General features: G+C 43.1%; 1 protein-coding gene across 1 annotated transcript; it reads left to right on the forward strand.

Moving 5' to 3' along the window:
- The first annotated feature begins 831 nt into the window (after positions 1-831).
- LOC147199547 (galactose-specific lectin nattectin-like) lies at positions 832-17,484 on the forward strand. Its single transcript, XM_086122484.1, has 6 exons — positions 832-930; positions 8,196-8,217; positions 11,030-11,115; positions 11,242-11,376; positions 15,992-16,100; positions 17,259-17,484. Exons 1-6 carry the CDS (start codon positions 832-834, stop codon positions 17,330-17,332), a joined length of 525 nt encoding a protein of 174 aa, XP_085978610.1. The 3' UTR covers positions 17,333-17,484.
- The last annotated feature ends 5,906 nt before the right edge of the window (positions 17,485-23,390 follow it).

Raw genomic sequence — 23,390 nt, forward strand, 5'->3', positions numbered from 1 at the left:
AAATCTTTGGACTGATGTCTCAGCCAGTCGCTCACAAACTTGGTGCCTCTCGTGAACGCTTTTAAGGGACTAAACAGGTGAAAGTCTGAAGGGGCAAAATCAGGGCTGTAAGGGGGATGAAGGAGCAGTTCCCAGCCCAGCTCGATGATGGTATGCACCGTTTGGGCTGCTGTGTGAGGCCTTGCGTTGTCATGATGCAAGATGACTCCTTCTGACGCCTGAGTTTATTCTTTATGTCTTTCTTGACCTGCCTCAGCAGCTCACAATAGTTGGCACGAAGTTTGTAAGTGACAATGAAGTCAAAAGTGTTGTGGCCAACTGGTTGAGACATCAGTCCAAAGATTTTTACGCTGAGGGCATATGGAAGCTTGTGCACAGATGGGAAAGTTGTGTTACAGTGCTGGGAGACAAAAATAAATAAAAGTAAGGTTCTGTCTGTATTAGAAGTCCTTATACCGAAAAATTCACCATATTGATTGAATGGCCCTCGCACATATCAATGTGGAGGAAGCTTCTTAAAAATGTATTTTCATGTAAGTGTCTGGAGATGCAAATGGCACCAATTTAGTGGAATTACCCACACAAGCTTGAACAGAGAATGAAGGCATTCTCTTTTAGAGTGCATTTGATCTGTTCAATGTTGAACAATGCATTTACATTGTAATTTATAGACTTGTGGAGATTAAAAATGTCCACACAGCTAATGTAGTTGTTGGGTAGCTGCGTCACTTGTCGCATTTTTAAACGACACGAATGATTTACGACCTCATAACATGCGACCAATGTGGAACAAAGTTCGCTTCCCACCCAAAAAAATTCCACTTGTTAAACATGTCTGTCACTCTCTTAATGATGATGACATTTCGCGAGGAGACCGACGAGGAGTCGCACCTGCATCTCTGCCACTGCCTGCAGGAGGATTGGCTGGGGGTGGGGGGCGGTGTTTCAAATATGTCTGTCTGCTTGGGCATGCCTTCAGCTCGATTAGTGTCACTACCTACACTGCTACTACCGTATTTTCCACACTAAAAGGCATGCTGGATTATGAGGCGCAGCTTCAATGAATGGCCTTTTTTGTAATTTTTTTTCATATATTGGATGTACTGCATTATTAGACGCAATCTACAATGCATCCACTAGATGGAGCTACTACGCTGAAGGAAATGCCAACAGAACACGACACTACACTACACCCTGATTTATATAGTGACGATCAGATGTCAGTAAAACTGATTTAATAAAGCAGTGACACAGTTCACTTCACCAACAGCAAGTTATAACATTGACTCGTTAACGTTGACCTCTCTTGCCACTTCTTTATTCATGTCTCGAGCAAGGAGCCATTTTGGGGTCGAATATTACCGTAATCACCATACACAAGGTGCATCGGATTTTAAGGAAAATGGAAGGTTTTTAGGTGCACCGTTTAGTGCAGAACATATGGTAAATAAAATAACATTTAACAGAAATATAACATTGTGCCAATTAAAACTCAGCTGTTATCGTGATATTTGGCAAGATATTTGCACATTTGGTTTCTTTTTTGCTTTTCTGATGTTTAAATGTTCCGAAAATGAATCAGTTGAAAATCACATGACCGGCCCTGATTTCCAATCACGTGACCGGATTGGGACATCCCGAGTTTTGCCCAAAGGTTGATTTAAAGACTCTGTTAGGTGAATTGAAATCATTTAGAAGAACATATAAATGAGCCTTTAAAATTGTGAATCATGTGCAACCACGCCTTACTGAACTATCAGCATGGAATCAAATATTACTATGGATGATACTTCATCGAGCACAAAAGTGGGCAAACTACGGCCCGCCGACCGTATCTGGCCTGATGATCTTTTTAAGCCTGCCCGCCGAAGGTTGGTTCACAATTAAGGTTTGATGTGAATGATTGCATTCATTTCATTTGGACTTGTAATGACAGGCATTTCAACGCCAGGCGGCTCAGTTACCGTATTTTCACGACTATAAGGCGCCATTAAAAGTCTTAAATTTTCTCCAAAATAGACAGGACGCCTTATAATGCGGAGCATCTAGTGTATGCGCCGAGTTCCAAAGCTTGACTGAGAGCACCTCTGGCCGACACACGCTGTTTATATAGAGAAAAGGCGGAGTGACGACAGGCATGCGGAAGTCCGCCAATGAGTGAAGGGTGGCGTGTAAGAGGACGCTAAGGGCACGTCCCGAGCAGGTACCAGTCGCCAATGAGTGAAGGGTGGGCGTGTAAGATGACGCTAAAGGCACGCCCCTCGCAGGTACCAGTCGCCAATGAGTGAAGGGTGGGCGTGTAAGAGGACGCGAAAGACACGCCCCTAGCAGGTACCAGTCGCCAATGAGTGAAGGGTGGGCGTGTAAGAGGACGCTAAAGGCACGCCTGTAGCAGGTACCAGTCGCCTGAGTACATTGTTAAATGGCGAAATAAAGTACAACCGAACTCAGTTTTGCTTCCGTTGCCTTTTTAAAAACGTGTTTTTAGCGTGCGTGCATGCATGCCGTATGTTTAAGCTGGCGTATGTTTTACCATGCCTGGCTGCGCCCAATAATACAGTGCGTTTTGTGTATGTGTCAAATACAGAAATAGCACCCCTTACTGAGACTGCACCCAACAACACAGTGCGCCGAATGGTCGTGAAAATACGGTACTTGAATTTGTAGAGCACTGTGGAAATTGTAGAAACGCAAAGAAAGCGACAATTTCTCACGTTCGCACTCCGAGAGAGTGTGTCGTTTTTTATTAGCACACACAGCAGAAAAAACTTCCCGCGCAACCCGAGACCTGCCGAAAGTCAGTTTCCATAGAAACAAGCAGACTAACATGGCGGTCCTTAAAGGGACTGCAATTATTTCTACCCCGTTACCAAATCGTGAACTCTCTGACAAGCATATGAAACATTGCATTCACACGTTTGCAGTTGGTGGTGAATTATGTATATAGAAGTCACTACAGCACATTCATTTACATTTACGTCCTGTAGATCATGGCATCCATTCTTCTCGCGTATGAGGGCAGCGTTGCGGTGTTAAATGTCCAGACGTTGCAGCCATTGGACAGTAGATTCATTAGGTGCTGTGAGGTTCAAGTTGCTATCTGGTGGTCGATGAATGGGACAGTCGTAGAGGAGATGTTCTGGTCCACAGTCGCAGAATGGTGATTCGACGAGACCCCATCGGAACATGTTGTCGTTGAAACGGCCTACCCCAGTTCTTGGGCGGTTGAGTCGTACCCAGGCTTTCCGGGGTAGCGTTGAGCCAGGTGGGGGTTCGGTGTTGGGTTGGACCATGAACTGGTTGGGTCTTGCAGTATTATCCCAACTACTTCTCCACGCTTCCAGGATGTTAAAGTTGGAATCATGAAGTTCTGCAGCATGATGAGGAAAAGGGTGGCGAGATTTTAGCCTTTGGCGCTTTCCAGGTTGTACCTCGGCGATCAACTGGTTTAGGGCATGGTTTTTGTCCAGCACAGCATGTTGAGCAAGGCAGTGGGTAGCTTTTTCTCTATGTAAGCTGGCCGGGGCAATGCTTGCCAGTACTGGTAGGACGCAGACATCCGGTGATTATCCGCATGGTGTCGTTGAGGGCAACATCAATTTTCTTTGAATGGGTACTTCGGCACCACACTGGTGTTGCGTATTCAGCTGTGCTGTAATTAAGCGCAAGAGCACTTGTACGGAGTGTGTGAGTGCTTGCACCCCAGGATGAGCCAGCGAGGCGTCTCAGCAGATTGTTTCGAGCTGTTACTTTGGCACGATCATGGCATCCAAACGAAGAGGAACAGTCATGATCGCGAAAGAGAAAGTGATATGTATCTGATTAAACAAAGCAGGTTCCAAGGTATGAAAAATTCAGGAGACGCTTGGAGTCGGAAAGACTCAAATCTACGAGACTTTGAAAAACAAGGAAACAATTCTTGCTCAGTCCGGTTATGGCAATTTCCGTGGGTGAATTTGCTTGCGGCTCGACGGACAGTCGAGTCAATGAGTGTTTCTTGGAATGGTTTGACTGTTAATCGTGTTAAAACCTTCCCGCAAACTGGACCGCGAATAGGAGAGGAGGCGAGTTGCGTACACCCGCGCTGCAAGAAGGAGATATACCGCCGCTCGTTCCTACCGACTGCTGTCAGGCTGCTGAATAAAAATAAAATTACGTGAAAAACAATTTAAATAGCACAGCCACCTTATCTGTATCTATATTTCTATTGCACTTAATTGAACTATGTACATTGAAACTGAAACATTTATTTTTGTGAATGCAAACACTTTGTTTTTCTTCTTTCTACCCCCGATTTTGCTGCTGTAGACTGTAAATTTCCCCAATGTGGGACAAATAAAAGATATCTTATCTTACCTGAGTGCTAACTATGAGCATCGAAGACTTCGAAGCGTCCCGTGGCTGGCTTCAAAAGTTTGTTGCACGACATCAGCTGAACAATGCTGTCACGTGTGGTGATCGAGGGGAGGTATAGTTAGAGACAGCGAGTGAGTGGAAAGAAAAGCCACCATGGTCTCTTACTCGTCTCATTTTATAGCAAATTGTCCTAACTTTGTTTTTGTCATGATTCGGACGAACCGAATAATGTTTCGGATCCCAAAAATTGTAGACTCCAGACAAGGACTCCGTAACAAAAAGGTTTAAAATAAAAAAATCGCACCGACAAAGAAGGAACATAAAGCGCTGGTCAAAACAAGGACCATGGAGCACAAAAACTAAACGATAACCCAAAAGCGCTTGCACTAAAGGCAAGGAAGGAAAAAAAAAAACGAGACTACAAACGAAAAACAATGTTTCAAATACATGCAGCAAAAGCCAATTCACTAAAACAAAAACAATACTTCAATGGTACCAAGAGATCAATAGGGAATACGATGAGGTCCAACAGCAAAGGTCTATGAGCAAGGAAAGCAGCAAGGCAAAACAATAATCCGACAACCAGCAGACTGTTTGTGGGTCCTTAAACACAGAGTTCCTTAATTGCAAGATTGGCAGCAGGTGTGCAAACAGCAAGTCCGCTCAGTCTGCCACCTGCTGGCCAGTCCAAGAACAGGAACATGACAATTTAATTTTGCATATTTTTTATTTTTATATATATGTCTCTGTCCTCTATGCTACAGTTTTTGGGCAATATATTGTTGCACTTTGTTGCTTGTGTTTTCACACATGTATATTGTTAACATAATCCGATGTTTATGCAGGACATATACCAGAGTTGTTTCACTGTTCTTAATCAAAAAAGTATGTTAATACTGTAATGCTTTTGTTCTGTTGATGTTTGGTATGGACTGTGAACATATGCAATTTTTAATATGTACCTTGTGCTAACCCGGCCCACCTGTCAAATTTTAGAAATCAATCTGGCCCCGGAGCCAAAAAGTTTGCCCACCCCTGATCTAGCATCTACATTTATTTAGGCCTAAAGTGGCTATCCCACTTTTGAGGCCGCGACAAGGCGCTCACGAATGGCCAATTTAGTGCGAAGCCCCGTCGAAGCCCTTTCCCAGTCTGTCTGACCTTGGCCGTCGAAAAATGGGAAGCACGTCAATTTCCTTGAGACTTGTGGACGGATGGAGGCTTCTGAAAGGCATCTCATCAAGTGTAGTTTTGCATCCCAAAGGAATAATAAATACCATTGATGGTTTGGGGCGTGCTTCCAAATGGAGCTTAAATAATTGGAGTTTCCATATCAACCGAGACTTGTGCAATCCGAGCCAAACCTTGTATGAACTGATAAAATCATTTCGGATGAGAAGTGACGCATCTTCTTAGACAACCAGAACAATGAACACTCAATGCCCTGAGAATGAAATGACCTGGAAAATGAGAATATTCAGAGGCAAACAAACATGTAAAAAAAGGAATCCATTCTATCGCTCTCTTGCCCTTCTCTGAGTAACAGGTATAACCGGTGGGTTTTTCCTCTGCGTTGTAAATCGTGCACCGTAATCGGTTACAGATGCTCGACTGACATTGAAGAATTCTAAAGCGACCGCGTTAGCAATCTGAAGTGAGGATGTTTTTTTTTGGGGGGGGGGGGGGCTGTCTTCGGGCAGTAGGCGGGGGACACCCCGAATTGGTTGCACAGAGACGAACAACCACGCACACCCACACCCACACCCACACCCACACCTAGGGACAATTTAGAGTGACCAATCAGCCTGCCAAGCATGTTTTTGGAATGTGGGAGGAAACCGGAGTACCCGGAGAAAACCCACGCAGGCCCGGGGAGAATATGCAAACTCCACACAGGGAGGGCGGAGCTGGAATCGAACCCGGTAGCTCTGCACTGTGAGGTCGACGTGCTAACCACTGGACTACCGGGCCGCCATCATATTATATCATACCTTGAGAACACCTTTTTAAAAAGGGAATCAGTCTCTTAAAATTCATATTCTCATTGGTAAAATGTTTTGTCATACATATGGGTCACTTCCTGCAAGTCGTCAACCACAGTTCGATTAAAAATATTTTAATTACCGTATTTTCACGACCATTCGGCGCACCGTATGGTTGGGCGCAGTCTCATTAATGGGTGCTATTTCTGTATTTTACACATAGACAAAACGCACTGTATAATTGGGCGCAATTTTAAAGTGGTAAAACATACGCCAGCTTAAACATACGGCATGCATGCGCGCACGCTAAAAACACGTTAGCTTGAAGCATACGGTAGCATGCCAAGACATACAGATACAAGCTAAAAACACGTTTTTAAAAAGGCAACGGAAGCAAAACTGAGTTCCGTTGTATTTTATTTAGCCATTGTACAATGTACTCACGTTTTTCCATCAATCATCCCCCAGAAATCCATCAAAGTCCTCATCCTCTGTATCAGAATTGAACAATTGTGCAAGTACCGGTAATCCATCAAAAACGCCGTGTTCCCTCTCGTTGTCAGTCACTCTCATTGCCATGTGGCTCCACAGAAATGATGCCGGCTTTGCCAAGAACTCGAACAACAGTGCAAGCAGACACGTTCGTCCAAGCAGCCACAATCCATTCGCAAATTGTGGCGTAACTCACTCTTTGTAAAGTTGTGTTTGCCATCGATCATTCATTGTTCCCATGCCGTTCGCAACTTTACTTTGAACGCCCGGTTGATGCCGATGTCCAGCGGTTGGCGTTCTTTAGTCAAGCCTCCGGGAATAACGGCAAACTCAGAGTTCATTTGCTTGACTTGGTTTTTCACCGCTGCTGTGAGATGGGCACGCATGCCAAAAGCATAACCGATGGCTTGAAGTTTGAACTCAGCTTCGTAGGCGTGTCTGTTTGTAGAATTTATTTTCGGGGGTTCTTAGAAACCAAAACCGAAGTTGTTTTGCAACAATGCACATAGCCACACTCTATACAGGTGTTGGTACCTGCTTGTAGCGTCCCTTTAGCGTCCAGTTACACGCCCACCCTTCACTCATTGGCAGACTTCTTCCCGGCATGTCTGTCATCACTCACGTCTGCCTTTTCTCTCTCTCTCTCTCCATATATGTATATATACACGCCCACCCTTCACTGATTGGCCGATTTGTTTGCCGCATGCCTGTCCACAGTCACTTCCGCCTTTTCTCTATATAAACAGCGTGTCGGCTGTCAGTCAGGTTTTGGAACTCAACGCATACACAAGACGCTCCGCATCATAAGGCGTCCTGTCCATTTTTGGAGAAAATTTAAGACTTTTAATGGCGCCTTATAGTCGTGAAAATACGGTACTCATTCTGAGTGTTTCTGAACCGACTGAAAGCTTGAGGCATTGTCGGTGTAGGTACTGTACCCACCACTAGAGTTACTCAACGTGATATTTTAGAAGCCAACCAGCACGCTACAACATAGAGCTACTGTCTAATTTCCATGCGCTACAATGATGAGTGATGTTTTGGGATTCGAGGGAGAGTATTTTTTTACCCGGGAGCCGACAGAAGCAGGCGCTGTCAAACATGAGTGAGCAAATCAGGATTGTGCAAGAGAAATGTAGTGATGATTGTGACAATGCCACTGAGGAGCCTGGATTAGAGTTGATATCATACTTTGGCGAAAATAATTATGATTAAAAAATTTTTTTCATCATCATAAGTTACACCCAACAGCTTTAAAAATAAATTCCACAGTTATGCAGCCTACTCCACACTATATTAACTGTATGGATGTGATCGATAAATGATCAATGTTCTAATTTAACAGTGTTCCTTTCTTTCTTACAGTGGGCCTTCACCCTATCCAGAGGTTGGTACCTACCTCTTATTATACCACTATACTTTTGAATAAATATTACAGAATTGAATCCTGGTCACGGCTTGACTTGACTTCTTCATTGCGGCCCGGCAGCCCAGTGGTTAGCGACCTCACAGTGCAGAGACCATCGGTTCAATCCCGGCCTTTCTGTGTGGAGTTTGCATGTTCTCCCCTGCATGGGTTTTCTCTGGGTACTCTGCTTTCCTCCCACATTCCAAAAACGTGCATGGCAGGCTGATTGGACACTCAAAATTGTCCCTCGGTATGAGTGTGAGTGTGGATCGTTGTTCGTCTCTGAATGCCCTGCGATTGGCTATCAACCGGCTACACCCTGAACACCCGCCTACTGCCCCAAGACAGCTGGGATAAGCTCCAGCACCCCCTCCACCCTTGTGAGGATAAAGCAGATCGGAAAATGGATGGATGGATGGATTACAGAATTTAGAAGGATTTGGCATCTGAAACAATTCCAAGCAAACTGGATTCAACCTGCGGTCTTCACTCTGGACGGTCAATCAAAACTATTCACATAGATGGACAATTTTCATTGATGAAGATTTTTAAAAAAAGAGGGGTGGGGAGAAGAGGTCAGTCAGATGGATTAAAACCAATTTGATAGAAATTTACCAATCGGCAGTTAAAGACAAAAAGGCAGCATTTCATTATAATCAAACCACAGCACCCCCCCCCCCCCCAAAAAAATCAATCAATGCTGCCACAGCAACTTTTAAGATAATAAGATAAGCAAACCTTGATTTGTCTCACAATGGAGAAATTCCCAATTTTCAGCAGCAAAATTATGAAAGGGAGAAAGTAGAAGACAAAAAGTATATCAATATATATTAAATATAAATATAAGCATATTACAATGGATGAGTGAGGATGAGTCCAGGTTTTCAGGACTGTCTATTCAATTACCCAGTGTTTTTCAAACTTTTTTGAGCCAAGACACATTTCTTTCATTGAAAAAAATCTCGCGGCACACCATTAGCTGAAAATGTGAAGAAAAAAACCCCCACTTATTTTAACGATTAACATGTTATATTTTTACGATAACCCGTATTTTAATATTGAAGAATGACGTTATAACAGCTTGAATTGGAATCAAATGAACACAAAGAAAAAATTATATATCATATTTGTTTCACTGTCGTCCTGCATTCATGCGACACAAATTCGCTTGTCTCTAGTGGTCGAAACACAAGGCAATTGGCTAGCTGTTGCTGCTCCCAAGCGGTATGGGAGGGTACTACATGATTACTTTCTGGGCGAGAGACCGCACAGGCATACAAATTGGATATTTTCCCACGGCACACCTGGCAATGTCTCGCGGCACACTGGGTTTGATAAACACTGTTCCAGTATGAGTGGAGGTCAAAAGAAAGCAAAGACGTCCAACAAAGTTTCTGGCGCAAGGCAATTTGGCGAAAGCTATCTTTGTTTTGATTTACTTTTACCGGACATGCAAAAACCGACGCCGTTGTGCTTGGTATGTGGTGAAAAGCTCTCCAAGAGCACCGTGGTCCCAAGTAAGCTTAAACACCATCTCCAAACAAAAGACCCTTCACTTCAAAACAGAAATGTGGAGAATTTGAAAAATGTGCATGAGAAAAACTGCAAAGCTAAATGAGAGAGCCCTTACAACAATGTAACACTTTAATTGTGAAAGTAATCTTTTTTTTTTTTTTTTTTACATTTTCAACAAGCGGTGTGCCGCAGGATTTTTTCAATGAGAGAATTGTGCCTTGGCTCAAAAAAGATTGAAAAACACTAGGGCACGAGGACTGTACTCAGACCTTCTTCTGGGTCCGGATTTTGTCCAGGGTCCAGTTCAGAGTCAGCATTTTTCGTCTTCAAAAACATATCCATCACTTTCACCGTCATCCTGCATCCATGCGTCACTAATTCTCTTGTCTCGAAGCACAAGGCAATTAGCTGGCTGCTGCTACTACCTGTCGGTATGGAAGAGTACCACATGATTACTCTGCCAGATGATGGACTGCACAGGCATACAAATTGGATAATTTCAGACGGCATACCTGGCATGTGCCGGCACAGTGTTTGAAAAACACTGGTTTAGTCGGTAGTTGACTATGCTTGTGGTGTCTTCGTTTCATAATGGCTGCGCAGAGCTCACAAAGTAGTTGTCTGAGTGTGTGTTGGCGAATGCACTGGTCGATTAGTGTCGGGCAGAAACCTTTTAGGTTACAATTAGTTCTTGCTAATAATCACCACTCAATGGCATAGGAACACGAACAGGGAAATAACTCACTGGGGAAAATGAAGAGCTACAGGCTCTTTACATTCGGCGCATCGGATTGTAGGGCACGCTCCCAGCTTTTGAGAACATGGTATGCTTTAAGGTGCGCCTTCCAGTTCGGAAAATACAGTACATATCTACCGCATGCAATGCAGACAGTGAACATGAATTTTCCCATGCGTGAAAGAAACACAGAACACAGGAAGAATGGATACTGCGACAAATTATCTCCAAGTCAAGCCGAACTTTGAAGTGAAATGCTCTGAAGTGCCACGTCGACTCACAACAAAGATCGCGTTTGAATTAACTGCTGAAATTCTGACAAATAGCAGAAAATCTTATTTCATCATTATTTAAATGGGGTTTAGGTTGGGTGAGTTGGCTGGCCAGTCACATTACCGTTTAACCGAGTCCCACGCTGTCCACAATTTCATCATTCGTAGGTGAGGGGGTTTGAACTCTGAAAGTTTTTGCCATAAGGCAGCAACTCTTAACCATTGTTCTGCTGTCATCAAAATGTCTTTTTTCTAAAATATGTTACAGATGACGTTTGCCCTCCTGGCTGGACTCATCTGAATTCCCGCTGTTTGTTGTTTCAAAATGAGAGACTACGATTTATTCTTGCAGAGGTACAATATTGATGCCCCACCACACATTGTAGTCTCTTGCACATGAAATGAAACCGGAAAAAAAAGTGTTTCTCCTATTGACGTTGTCATTTATTGAGTTTTTTACCAATATTTTCCCCCAACTAGACTGTCTGCAACATTCTTGGAGGAAATCTGGTTTCAATCCACAACGCGCTGGAGAATGAAGTCGTTCGACACTTGATTATGGCAGAGACTGGATCTTTTACCCCCACTTGGATTGGCCTCCAGGACAGAATCGAGGTAAAATACTTGGTACTGCAGATGTTGAAACTCAGCAATACTTTGGTGCTCAGAAATGTTTTTGATTAGTTATTTCACTGGGAATTTAGGCACTCAAATCAATCTGAATCTCAGTGTACCTGCATTTTCATTCATCTGCTCCAATGGTTCTTGAACATTAAACATCAAGTGTCCCCCTCAAAATACCCAGCTCTCCATGTAATTAGTACAGTAGGGTTGTAGGCCCAAGTGAGCATCAAAACCAAGCCAATGTCTAATTAATATTCATTCATATTTTTGTATGGAATGCAAGACATAGTAGGATAACCGGTATTCAGTAACCCCCTCACTATCACGCGGTTCATCTTCCGCGGCTTCGCTGTTTCACGGATTTTTTTAAAGAGAAGTTTTTTAATGCTTTTTTTTAAACAGTGAATTGTGTTCTGCATCCTGATTGGCTAAGGGACTGACCAACGAGAACAGTCTCCGCACCTCGCCTCTGTACAGCTTGCCAAATTTACCTTTGCAAATTTTTGGTCTTTGGTTTCATTGTATCAGTGGCGGATGCTGGTCTGTCAAGGAGGGGAAGCTCAATTTCGGCCTACATCAAAAAATGTGTCCGTTTATTTATACGTGAATTCTACTCTCTGTTCCTTTTCAAAAAAAATGAAAAGGATGCCTTCACCATAAGATCAGTGATTGGCTCATTTCGCTGTCAATCAAAAAGAGATTCAGTCTCCGACAGATCATCATGCATAAAAGCTGACCTTCCGGGCCAGCCTATAAACGCCCACTGTCCATAGACTCCCAGAGACGCTGAGCGTCCGATGGGCGGGACAAAACCAGCATTTATCCAATGACTCGTCTCGTTTCAATGCATTGGGACAACCTACACTGAACTCTCGAGACGCCCAGCGTCCGCGCGGTCGGAGCTGAGCATCCACGCAGTTTATAGCACAGTGAAGCTGCGGGAATGAATGAGAAGAGAGTTGCGTCGTAACCAGAAATAAGAAGCTGATTCAGAACAAAATACATGGTTCAGTATTGTATAATAACAGTAAAAAATAAAGCTGACTATCAAGTACAAAGTACAACTTTATTGTCAAATGTGTTGTATGTGAAGCATACAGCACATTTGAAATTTCTTCCTTTTTACATTTTTTTGCTTTTTTTTTTTTTTTTTTAAATAAATCCTACTTCACGGATTTCACTTATCAGGGATTCTTTTTGGAACGTAACCCCCGCGATAAACAAGGGATTACTGCACTGGTTCTCAAACCTTAAATCAAATGTATACCTGTGGAATTTCCACACAAAAGTTAAATAATGAAAAAAATCATTTTAAAAAGACATCTGAACAGGCTGTACAAAGTAGTGATGTGCTCCACGGTTCGAATCCCTGAAGCGTGTGCCGAGTATAGTGATGTGTCGTTCGCGAACGAACCGGCTCTTAGAGCCGGCTCTTTGAAGTGAACGACAGGAGTCAGCTCGTAATAGGAGCGGACTTTTTTTTTCTCCCGTTCCCCCCCCCCCCCCCCCCTTTCGGTTAAAGCCACACGTGATTGGTCAAGATCCGTGGTAGAAGAGGGAGCGGAAGGTTACACGCACACACACGCACGCGCGCGCACACACACGCTGCAGTGAAGAGAAGGGGGAGGAGTTAGAGACATTCACAGCAGCACACTGTGAGCAGCACACGAACAGGAGACAGGGAGACGAGAGAGAGCTCGATAGCGCTACAGAGACAAAAACAACACGGTGGAAAGTGGAAAGGCGAGAAAATGTAAAGGAAACGCAGTGAAATTTGGACTCATTTCAACTTATTTGATAGTTCAAACGCAGCGTGTAGACTGTGCAAGGTTAAAATATCCAATATCAAATTTTAATTTATGATTTGTTGTGTGGTAATCAAAGCTTACTTTGTTTATATTCTTCTGAAAATACTCAACATGAATACAACATGGAGTGCTACAAAAAATAAATTACAAAGTACAAAAACAAAGACCCATCTCAAAACAAGGTCAACAAAAAGTTCCAATCTCTGACTGTGTATATCTATAAGCTTTTAACTATTTACAGTAAAACGACATAAGTAAGCTTTGATTACCACACAACAAATTATAAATTAAAATTTCATATTGGATATTTTAACCTTGCACAGTCTACACGTTGCCTTTGAACTATCAATTAAGTTGAAATCTGTCCAAATTTCACTGCGTTTCCTGTCCATTTTCTCACCTTTCCACTGTCCACCGTGTTGTTTTTTCTCTGTACTGGAGCGCTATCGAGCTCTCGCTCGTTTCCCTGTCTCTCCTGTTCGTGTGCTGCTCACAGTGTGCTGCTGTATGTCTCTAACTCCTCCCCCTTCTCCTCATCGCAGCGTGTGTGTGTGTGTGTGTGTGTGTGTGTGTGTGTGTGTGTGTGTGTGTGTGTGTGCATGTGAAGGGGGAAAAAACGGGGAAAAAAAGTCGGCTCCTATTAAGAGCGGCTCACTATTTGGAGCCGGCTCCTGTCGTTCACTTCAAAGAGCCGGCTCTAAGAGCCGGTTCGTTCGCGAACGACACATCACTACCAATGACACATTTCAATCATAAAGAACACATCACAGCATGACAGAAATGAGGCTATAAAATACTGTTTCTTAACATCTATAGTTGCAAATAGATAAATACATTTCCGTGGAAAGCTTGGCTTGCTCTTTTGCTCTTGTATTGTCGATGGATGTTGCGTTGCCTTACACTATAAAACGTACCAGTAAATGCTAATAAAAAGAAATACAGTCGAACCTCGTTTCAACGTACACTGTTTACAACATTTTTGGCCGTATAATATGAACATTTAAATTCCCGAATTCATTCTCCATTTGCCGATTTTGCGAACAACGAACACCTTAATAATGTAAATCAAAGAGGCATGTTTAGCTCGTCATCGTCTCGTTCTCATCATGAAAAAAAGGGCTGTTCACGAAAAAATTTCGTCATCGTTGATGAAAACAACTTTGTCAGGGATGACCATGAAATACAGTCGTGGGTCAGCGAGTGATCGACCCACTAGAGGTTCAAGGGGCACACGCCCACTGCAGTGATGGAGGATACGTGTTGAATGGAAAATGACATGAATAGGAGACAAAAGGAAAGTCACACTTGTTCTGACATAAGTTATCATCAAAAGCTGAGGAAACGGCCAATTTGTTAACCCTCAAGGCAAGGACAGCATCTTGAATCAGTGTGCCTTGCAGTCTGACACCTGCAGCTACGCGGGGGCACACCTCACATTGTTTTGTGCTGGATCAAGATGGCACAGAAAAGTGTCATAACTTTGCAGGTGACTTCTTGAGGGCAGATCAAGGGTTTCCTGTTTCGGATTTGCCGGGTGTAACCCCACTTTGAAGTGGGTGAAGTGGCAGTAATTGTAATTGTCGCGTCACTCCTGAGCTGGGCAATGTTAGTATGAAGAGTGTGGACATCAGCGTCCTTAATGGAGTCCACCAAAAAGTGAACAACTTTAAGGTAGGATTTCTTCTCCCGATAAATGTTCATGTTTGTGTGTAGATGTAATGTTTGCATACAGTTAAACGTGAACTGGGTTTTCACGGCTGTTCCACAGTATGTTAGCACTCTCTGTTGGTGAGGATCTGAGACTACAGGCAGTTGACAACAGACCAGTCACGTTGTTGTCGGTCCGATCATTGATGTTGTTGCAAGCTAGAAACGTCGTAGCTACCAGTATATTTAAAATATATAAACAGTACTTCTACATATTTGAGACAGTACAATAGTACACATATTTACTATTCTTTATGAATAATCTTTAATAACCAATCACACGCTTTGTTTGGGTAGGCATGCACAAAGACTTGTCAGCTCTTGGTTCGACATGTAGGGAAACCCTCTCTCTTCTGCATCAACATGAAACGATCCGTCTTTCCACAATATGAGTGCGGATATGGCTGTATTAAAAAAAATGCAATTTGGGAAAAATAACTGAAGCGAAGTGCCAAGTGGCAAGGGATCACTGTAAATGAAGCATTTCCAACATAGAAACAAGGATGTGTCTGTCAAAATTAAAACATAATATAAGACAAATTATCATACTTATCCAAAATGGTGACAAAACTCAATGATTCTGATTGGTTCATTTTTTACGTGACGTTTATTGGAAGGTCTTGGTCCACTCATTTATGCATCAAGGGTAAAAATCCTAATTTGATGTTTTTTTTAACGAGGCAGAATGGCTCAGTGGTAGACCGGTCGTCTCCCAAACCAAAGGGTGTGAGTTTGATCCCCAGCAATTTTGACCTTGAAGTGTCCTTGAGCAAGATCCGAAACCCACCTGTTGCTCCTAATCTGCGTCATGAGTAGGTGAATGAGGAAGCAGTGTTCAAGTACTTTGACGACCTAATGTAGTAAAGTGCTATTCAGATGGAAGCCCGTTAAACAAGCCCAACTCTCTCAGATGATGTTTTTCTTTTCCCGACTATCTCAAAATAAGTAAGACAAGAAAGAATGAGACATCAGCAAGTGTTAGGATCCCATTAAAAGACAATGTGTGACACAGAGAAATAAAACAGTCATTTGGTGAAAGTCGAAGAGTTTTACATTTGGTTATATCACTAAAATGTGACTTCTTTTAACAGGATGGACAGTATGTTTGGACAGATGGATCACCCTTTGATTTCGAGGACTGGGCTAATAATCGGCCAAGAGTGGGTACAAATGATGACTGTGCACTGATAAACTTTCAAGGTATGAATGCAGTTTCACCATCCTTAACCCCTGGGGCACCTCAATGGTTGTGGAGTAAACTTGGCAAACCATTTGTTGAGTCGTACTTATGGCTATGTTAAGCATACTCGTGAGATTTTTGATGTTGTTTTTTTGTTTTTTTACACAACCCAACCTGACCCATAACAGCGTACTTCACAACGAAAATGCTTTTATTCACCAATCTCCGGTGAGTGACGTCATTTCAAGAAAGCTGAGCTGCCAGTGAGTCCGCCATTCGACTGCACTGTTTGGCTACTCATTGCGATTGCCACAGCATTATTCGACGAAATGCCTTGGCGCTGTTTACCGATGCACTAGTCACACTCAGGCTAACAGTTTGAGTAGCCAAAAGAAAAGAATAGGGCAATAAACGGACCAGAAAATTGGAATAATAGAGTTTCATTCCCGCAAAGCAAATCAATTCCATCATATGAATCCGCAAGTTTGATGACAATACCACAAAGTCATTGAACATTGTCCTATTGTGTCCTGGTGCCAAGTGGACATATGGATACACTTATGTTTGAACACGGTGTTTGTTTTGGACAACTCTTGACGAGCACAGAAGTCCGAACAGAAACAGACACAGAACACCACTCGGGTTCTGATCCTTCCAATCCTGCCCTTCCATGATACACTGTCATTCAACACACGAGCAATAAAGTCCCCCAGCAGAATGATGGAGTCCCCAAGAGGGCTCCATCTCTGTGCTGTTAGCACCAAACAACAGTCAGGACTTATTCACCCCCCCATGGCGGGGTTACCCTCTCATCAATCGGGGTGAACCCCAATGGGCAGGCACAGAGCCAGGCCCCACTCGGTATGTCCACTCCTGCTCGGCATTTCTCACCGTGGGCGACTCCAGAGTGGGAGAGAGTCCAACCCCTCTCAATAGGAATAGTACCAGAGTCCAAGCTGTGGGTCAAGCTGAGCATGACTCTTTCTTCATTTTGTGCAACAGGTCACAACTCAAGGTTCCACTGTATTGTTGTATCCCAATTAGAGAAAGCTGTTAATCCCCAATCCTGCATATATCTCAGATTGTCTGGTTGTCTTTGGTTGATTAAGAGCAAATGTCATCAATGAGACAAGTTGCATCATACTTACTCCTTTATGTTGATCTCTTTTTACTTCCAGGTCAATTCTGGATTGATTTGCCATGCAATGCTCGAAGACCTTTCGTTTGTGCCAAAAGGTTGAAACATTACTGATCGAATCAGACCTCCAATGGCAATGTACAGAAATGTGATTTCCACTATTTTGACGACTCTTAGTAAAAAGCCAACAATTGTTCACAAATGTTCGGTTGTTATTCATCGTCAAAAATACTTGGACACTACAATTAATAAAGGGATACCTTTGAGCATGTTTTGTGTGTTCTTGCTTCTTCATTCAATAACTTGATTGCAGAGTGAGAAAGTAACATTCCAGACTTTAAGATGGGATCCCTAATATCCATGCATTCTTGTTTCACACACACATACTGAAGACATTTTGTACCGTCTCAATATCCTCTCACTTTCATCTACATACCTGTCAACCTCGGCTAATAGCTGCCCTTATAAATGATTACGATTCCCCTTACAAAGCAACAAAAACACGTACACCGGTTTACCGCGCATGCGCACGTCATGCTTTATTCAGTCCGACCGTACGCAGCGATGAAAAAAAAATACGATTGAGGATGACTTTTACTGGTTTGCCATGACAATATTAGCGATCGACGACGTCATTGTTGTTGGCTACCAGCAGGTGAGACGATCTGGATTTGAGCCAAAATGGTCTTTGTGAGATCGGTTCACAATTGTTTTTTTCCCCCCTCGCATAAAAGTTGTAATACGCCGTACATGATTTGAAATGATAAAAAAAACTTATAAAATACGGGGAAAATGTACAAATTGACAGGTATGCATCGACACCAGTGTTTTTCAAACAGCACAGTGTTTGAAAACCGCTCGATATTGTCAGGTTGGCCGTGGGAAAACATCCAATATGTATGTATGCCTGTACGGCCGGTCTATCGCCTGGCAGAGTAATCATGTAGTACTCTTTCATACCGGTAGGTAGCAGCAGCTAGTTCATTGCCTTGTACTTCGAGACAAGCATAGTTTCTGGCGCCAGGCAATACAATGAAAGCTATCATTCATTTGGATTTACTTTTCCCGGAGATGCAACGGCAGCGAATCCGTTGCGCTTGGTATGTGGTGAAAAGCTCTCCAACAGCGCTATGGTCCCAAGTAAGCTTAAACTCCATCTCCAAACAAAACACCCTACACTTCGAAACAAAAATGTGGAGAATTTTCTTCGTCTGAGTGAATACACGGAGAAATGAGCAACGTGAATGAGAAAAACCACAAAGGTCAACGAGAGAGCACTGAAAGCAAATTACCACGTCGCTGAACAAAGCTCAATCAAAAAAGTCCCAGTGGCAGAGCAATTAATACTTCCCACCTGCAAAGCCATTGTCAATGAGATGTTAGGACCCGAAGTGGCGAAGGAAATAGCCTGACTGCTGTAAAAACTAAAAACAGGAGGACTGAGAGCTGTGGAGGAAGAGCTTTGTCTGTCTTTGATCGATTGCTGCCATGCACACTGAGTGAGAATAAATCTGAAATATTATAAAATATTTGATTGATGTTTATTTGATTCCTATTCAAGGTGTTGTAATACAACGTTATTCTTCAATGTTAAAAAAAATGCTTATAATAACAAGATCACACTTTAATTGTTAAAATAAGCTTTTTTCACATTTTCAGCTGGTGTTGTGCCGCGGGATTTTTTCTGTGAAAGAAATGTGCCTTGGCTCGAAAAACACTGATTGACACACAATGAGGTACAAAGGAATTTGGGCAATTGCAAATTTTTTTTTGTTATTTTTGCTACCAGTGATGGGACTTGATGTCACTGAAGGATGTGTAATTCAAATTGTTTACACATTGAGCTATGTTTTTCCACCAAATAGATTTTGGTCATTGAAAAGACTTTTCGGGTGATCTCAAGGCACGTCACGCGGAGCACATTCCACACAAATAAAAGAAGACAAAAAGGAAAGAAAAAGAAAATGATGTCATCTGGCATGTGATGTTAAATATGACTTCTTTAAACATTCTTTTCTGAAAATGACTATTTTAGCAGTCTTTGAATTTGAATGAATAAGCTGGAAGGACCCAACAGGTGAAGCTGGGAAGGACAACATTATCAATATGCACCATCAGCACTGGGGCCCCCCAAGGATGCATCCTGCTTCCACTGCTCTTCTCCCTCTACACGAACGACTGCACCTCAACACACCCAGCCGTCAAACTCAAAGTTTGCAGACGACACCATTGTCATCGGCCTCATTAAAGACGCCGAGGAGTCTGCCTACTGACAAGTGAAGCAGCTGGCGCTCTGGTGCAGTCAACATAACCTAGAGCTGAACATGCTCAAGTCTCCAGCACATGAAGTGGGAGGTAAACACCAACTCCATCCTGTAAAAGGCCCAGCAGAGGATGTACTTCCTGAGGCTGCTGAGGAAGCACGGCTGCTGAGACAGTTTTATACAGCAGTCATCGAATCAATCCTGTGTTCCTCCATCACAATTTGGGTTGGGGCTGCCACAAAAAATGACAAAATCCATCTGTAACAGACAATTAGGACAGAAAAAAATCATTGGCACCATCCTACCCACTCTTGAGGACTTGCACGCCGCTCTAGCCTGCCTGCGACCCTTGTGAGGATAAGCGGATTCGAAAATGGATGGATGTATGGAGTATTGAATTCAAGTCGCGGGTCGAGTGCTAATCCAAGGTATTTAAATTCCATTACAGTTCAGATTTTTTTCATTTTGTAAATACGATATTTTTGTTCTGAATTCATTTGTTTAAGACAGACACTTTTCCACCGCAGGTATTGCAAGCGCATCACATTGTAACCTCATTGTTCATTATCTTGCGAAAGAACACTTCAACATGGTCGCAATGACCGCTGAGCCATGCCGCCCCCCTGACCCGAAGACATCAGCTGCTTGCTGTGGAGGGTGAGAACTGCATCATCCGTGTACAGCTGGCAATTGACATCAGATCAGAGTGTGGGCAAGTCATTTATTAAGAGACTTAACAGCAAAGGGCTGAGTATAGAGCCCTGTGGAATACCCATTTAAAATCTTGACTAATTTTAACACATTGAAGAGATTATGCAAACCAAATATTGTCTCTTTAGAAATATGAAAAAAATTTTATTTCGGACAAAAGTAGGATATGACTGACTATCTACTTTTTTAGGTCCAGGAATACAGCCCCGAGCATACTGTTGCTTGGCTCTCGACGAAGACGGACTCTTTTGCTTTCTGCTCCTGTCCCCTACCCACACCCCACCCTTCCCTGCTCGCCACTCAGTCCATGTGCTGTCTTTGTCTGACTTTTCCTAGCCTCCTGTCGTATTTTCATCCTAAAAACAAACATGGAATTGGTTGGCTGGTCTCTGGATGCCATCGACAAAATTTTCTCGATGAGAAGAGCAGGCAGTGGGGAGCCTACTTGCCCCTCGGGACTTTTGCTGCTGGGTATACCCTAGATCCCTGGAGGAGGTGGAGAATGGTGTGCCTGTCAACACTGTCCGTTGAGGATGTGGAAGACATATACATTATCGGCCTTCTGATAACAGGTATGCTGCTGTTTGGCGCTAGCAGTTTCCTGATCTATCGAAAAAATTCAACCGACGGGAGCGGCTCTATTGGAAGAGGCTGCCAGTCTAAGGATGGCAAAGTGCGGATGTCCAACACTCAGACTCAGACTGTGCTCAACCACAAACTGATGCGGCTTTGGAACGGCACTGCAAAATGGGCAACAACTTGGTGAAACTGGAATTCGTGCTCAAATATTGAAAGAAATCACGGATTTGGCCTAATCGACGCCATTTGAGAGACACAAGCCACGGCTGTCTGGAATTCTTGGGCTGCCTGCTACCAAAAACAACATCTGCTATCTCGACCTTCCCCTGATGAAAGTACACATGGAAGCTAGTGCCCTACCATCACCCCCTCCTTCTCTGCCATAGTCTGATAAGCCAGGACCGTCTCCATGAGATGACCTTGACGTAGCAGCTAGGCCTGTCACGCACACACAACCAGACGATCACACGCGCATACACTCCCTTGTATTACCGCCTTCATTGTTCATGTCTTGTGACCTGTTGTAATTGTCATATGCTTGTGCAGTTTATTGCTTAACTCAAACTATCCTCAAAATTAGGATAGTTCGAGCGTGGGTTTTTTCTCTTCCCCTCTCCATCCCCTGTGGTTTCTTCCGACTTTCGGGGTTGAGTGAACGCTGGAGCATCTGGTTGCCGCTGCTTAACCCGTTCTGTGTTTTACTGTTTTTGTTCCTGATTGTAAAGTGTCCTTGGGTGTCTTGAAAGGCGCTTATACATAAAATGTATTATTAATATTATTATTATTATTACTGCTCCTGTCGAAGGATTTTTAAAATATTTTCCACAAAACAGAAAATTGCTGTTTCAGTGGAGCAGCCTTACCTAAAACCAAACTGCTGAGTGTGGAAGAGCTCCTGGCCTTCAAGATGTTCCATCAATTTTTCGAAAACTTTCAACAATATACAGTAGGTAAAATGTATATTAGTCACTAATTGCACATTGAATCCTCACGTTCTACCATAAATAACTGCTCAATATCAGGCTTCCACAGATCTTCCTGATGATCTGATTATTTGAATCAGGTGTGTTACAACAGGGAGAGATGGAAAACATGCAGGATAGCGGCCCTCCAGGACTGGAATTGCCAACCCCTGCTCTCAACCAACCAAACCAAATGTGTTTCAGAAATCCGAGGACCTAACTATTCTAATTGAAAATTTATTTTATTTGATTTTGTCTGAATTACCGGTATTTCTTTTTTTCATGATAGCATTAAGAACAGTCTATCTTTGCTTCCAATATTTTCAGTGATGGTGGGGGGGGGGGGTTGAGCGGGGGAGTTTAAATTACATTTTAGAGAGATGCTGTTTCAGACAACTCTTTTTCAAATCTCTCTCTCTCTTTCTCTGTTTCTCTCTCTCTCTCTCTCAAACACACACACACACACACACACACACACACACACACACACACACACACACACACACCAAGAGTGATAAAGGGCCCAGTCCAACCTCCACTCCCGCTTATCTCTTCTCTCATTGATGGACTTTCAAATGCATTTCTGTGTTTCACTTCTGTTTGCGCTCTCTCTGTTTTGAACTGTCATAACATTATACCGTTTAACCACTAGAGGGAGATCCTCACCGCATATGTTCATCTCCAGGCATGTCCAGCTCCTTTGTACATCTTGCAGGACTGCATTGTGGGGGCAGAAGGTTGTAGGTTAATTTCCCAAATCCCCCATGATCAAATATATGTTTTTTATTGTTGGACAGACAGCAAATTGCTGTTATTATGGAAAAATATATCAGTTTGTATTTTCAATTTTTGAAGAAACTAGTCAATAAGTACTCTCAAAAAGCCTCTTACTATTCAGCAATATAGCCACGCCCCCTTCCTCTTCCCATGTCTTAAGTGGAGTCACAGGAGGAACCGGACAATACTTATCCATTCAAAATCATTGTGTATACATTGCTCATAATGTTGGCAGTCAGTCAGCATCAATATGTGGACATCTCTACTCATGCCCACTTCAACCTCTGAAAATATGACAAGAATAGACTCTGCAGCCAACTGAAAAGAGAATGAGGAAATGAGCAGTTTACATGCAGTAATTCTTTCATGCCAGATTTGCTTTCTTTGATATACTGTATATCCTCCAGATATGAAAACAATTATTTCCGAGAGATTTTTGTCACTGAATTGTTCACAGGTCATTCATATATTAAATTTAATTGTAGAAGGCTTTGATTGACTAACTTTTTTCCCCAAGTCCACCTCCTGGGGGTACGTTCTCCAACACCTGTCCAATAATGAGGCGCTCTAGACGGCCATTGTTGGCTGGAGGTTTGGTTTCATTGCAGGAAGCCCAGTGCTGCAAGTTTGTCATAAACTTTCGCTCTATCCATTTTCTGCACCGCATAACCTCACTAGGGTCACGTATGGGCATGCCAACCTCTGTGGTTTGTCACGCAGCTGCATATCCCAAATTGAAACTCTCAAAGCACTCGCACCGCAACGCAGTGCTGCCGGACAGAATTAGTCTTCGCCCCACTGTGGCTACATGAACAGCAGGCGGCCAGTTCCTGCGTCAACGCTTCTGATGGCCCCGGATTGTCCAAGATGTCAGGGAGT

The sequence above is a fragment of the Hippocampus guttulatus genome, chromosome 10 (genome assembly GCF_054856545.1).
Source record: "Hippocampus guttulatus isolate MCC_2025c chromosome 10, RoL_Hgut_1.0, whole genome shotgun sequence".
In the NCBI taxonomy this organism is placed as follows: Eukaryota; Metazoa; Chordata; class Actinopteri; order Syngnathiformes; family Syngnathidae; genus Hippocampus; species Hippocampus guttulatus.

Bases quoted from the DNA above. Each gene is read 5' to 3' on its own strand.
- LOC147199547 (XM_086122484.1), top strand. From the start codon at position 832: ATGTCTGTCACTCTCTTAATGATGATGACATTTCGCGAGGAGACCGAC. The intron at 931-8,195 runs GTGGGGGGCGGT...TCTTTCTTACAG, and splicing joins TGCAGGAGGATTGGCTGGGG to TGGGCCTTCACCCTATCCAG. The intron at 11,116-11,241 runs GTACAATATTGA...TCCCCCAACTAG, and splicing joins TACGATTTATTCTTGCAGAG to ACTGTCTGCAACATTCTTGG.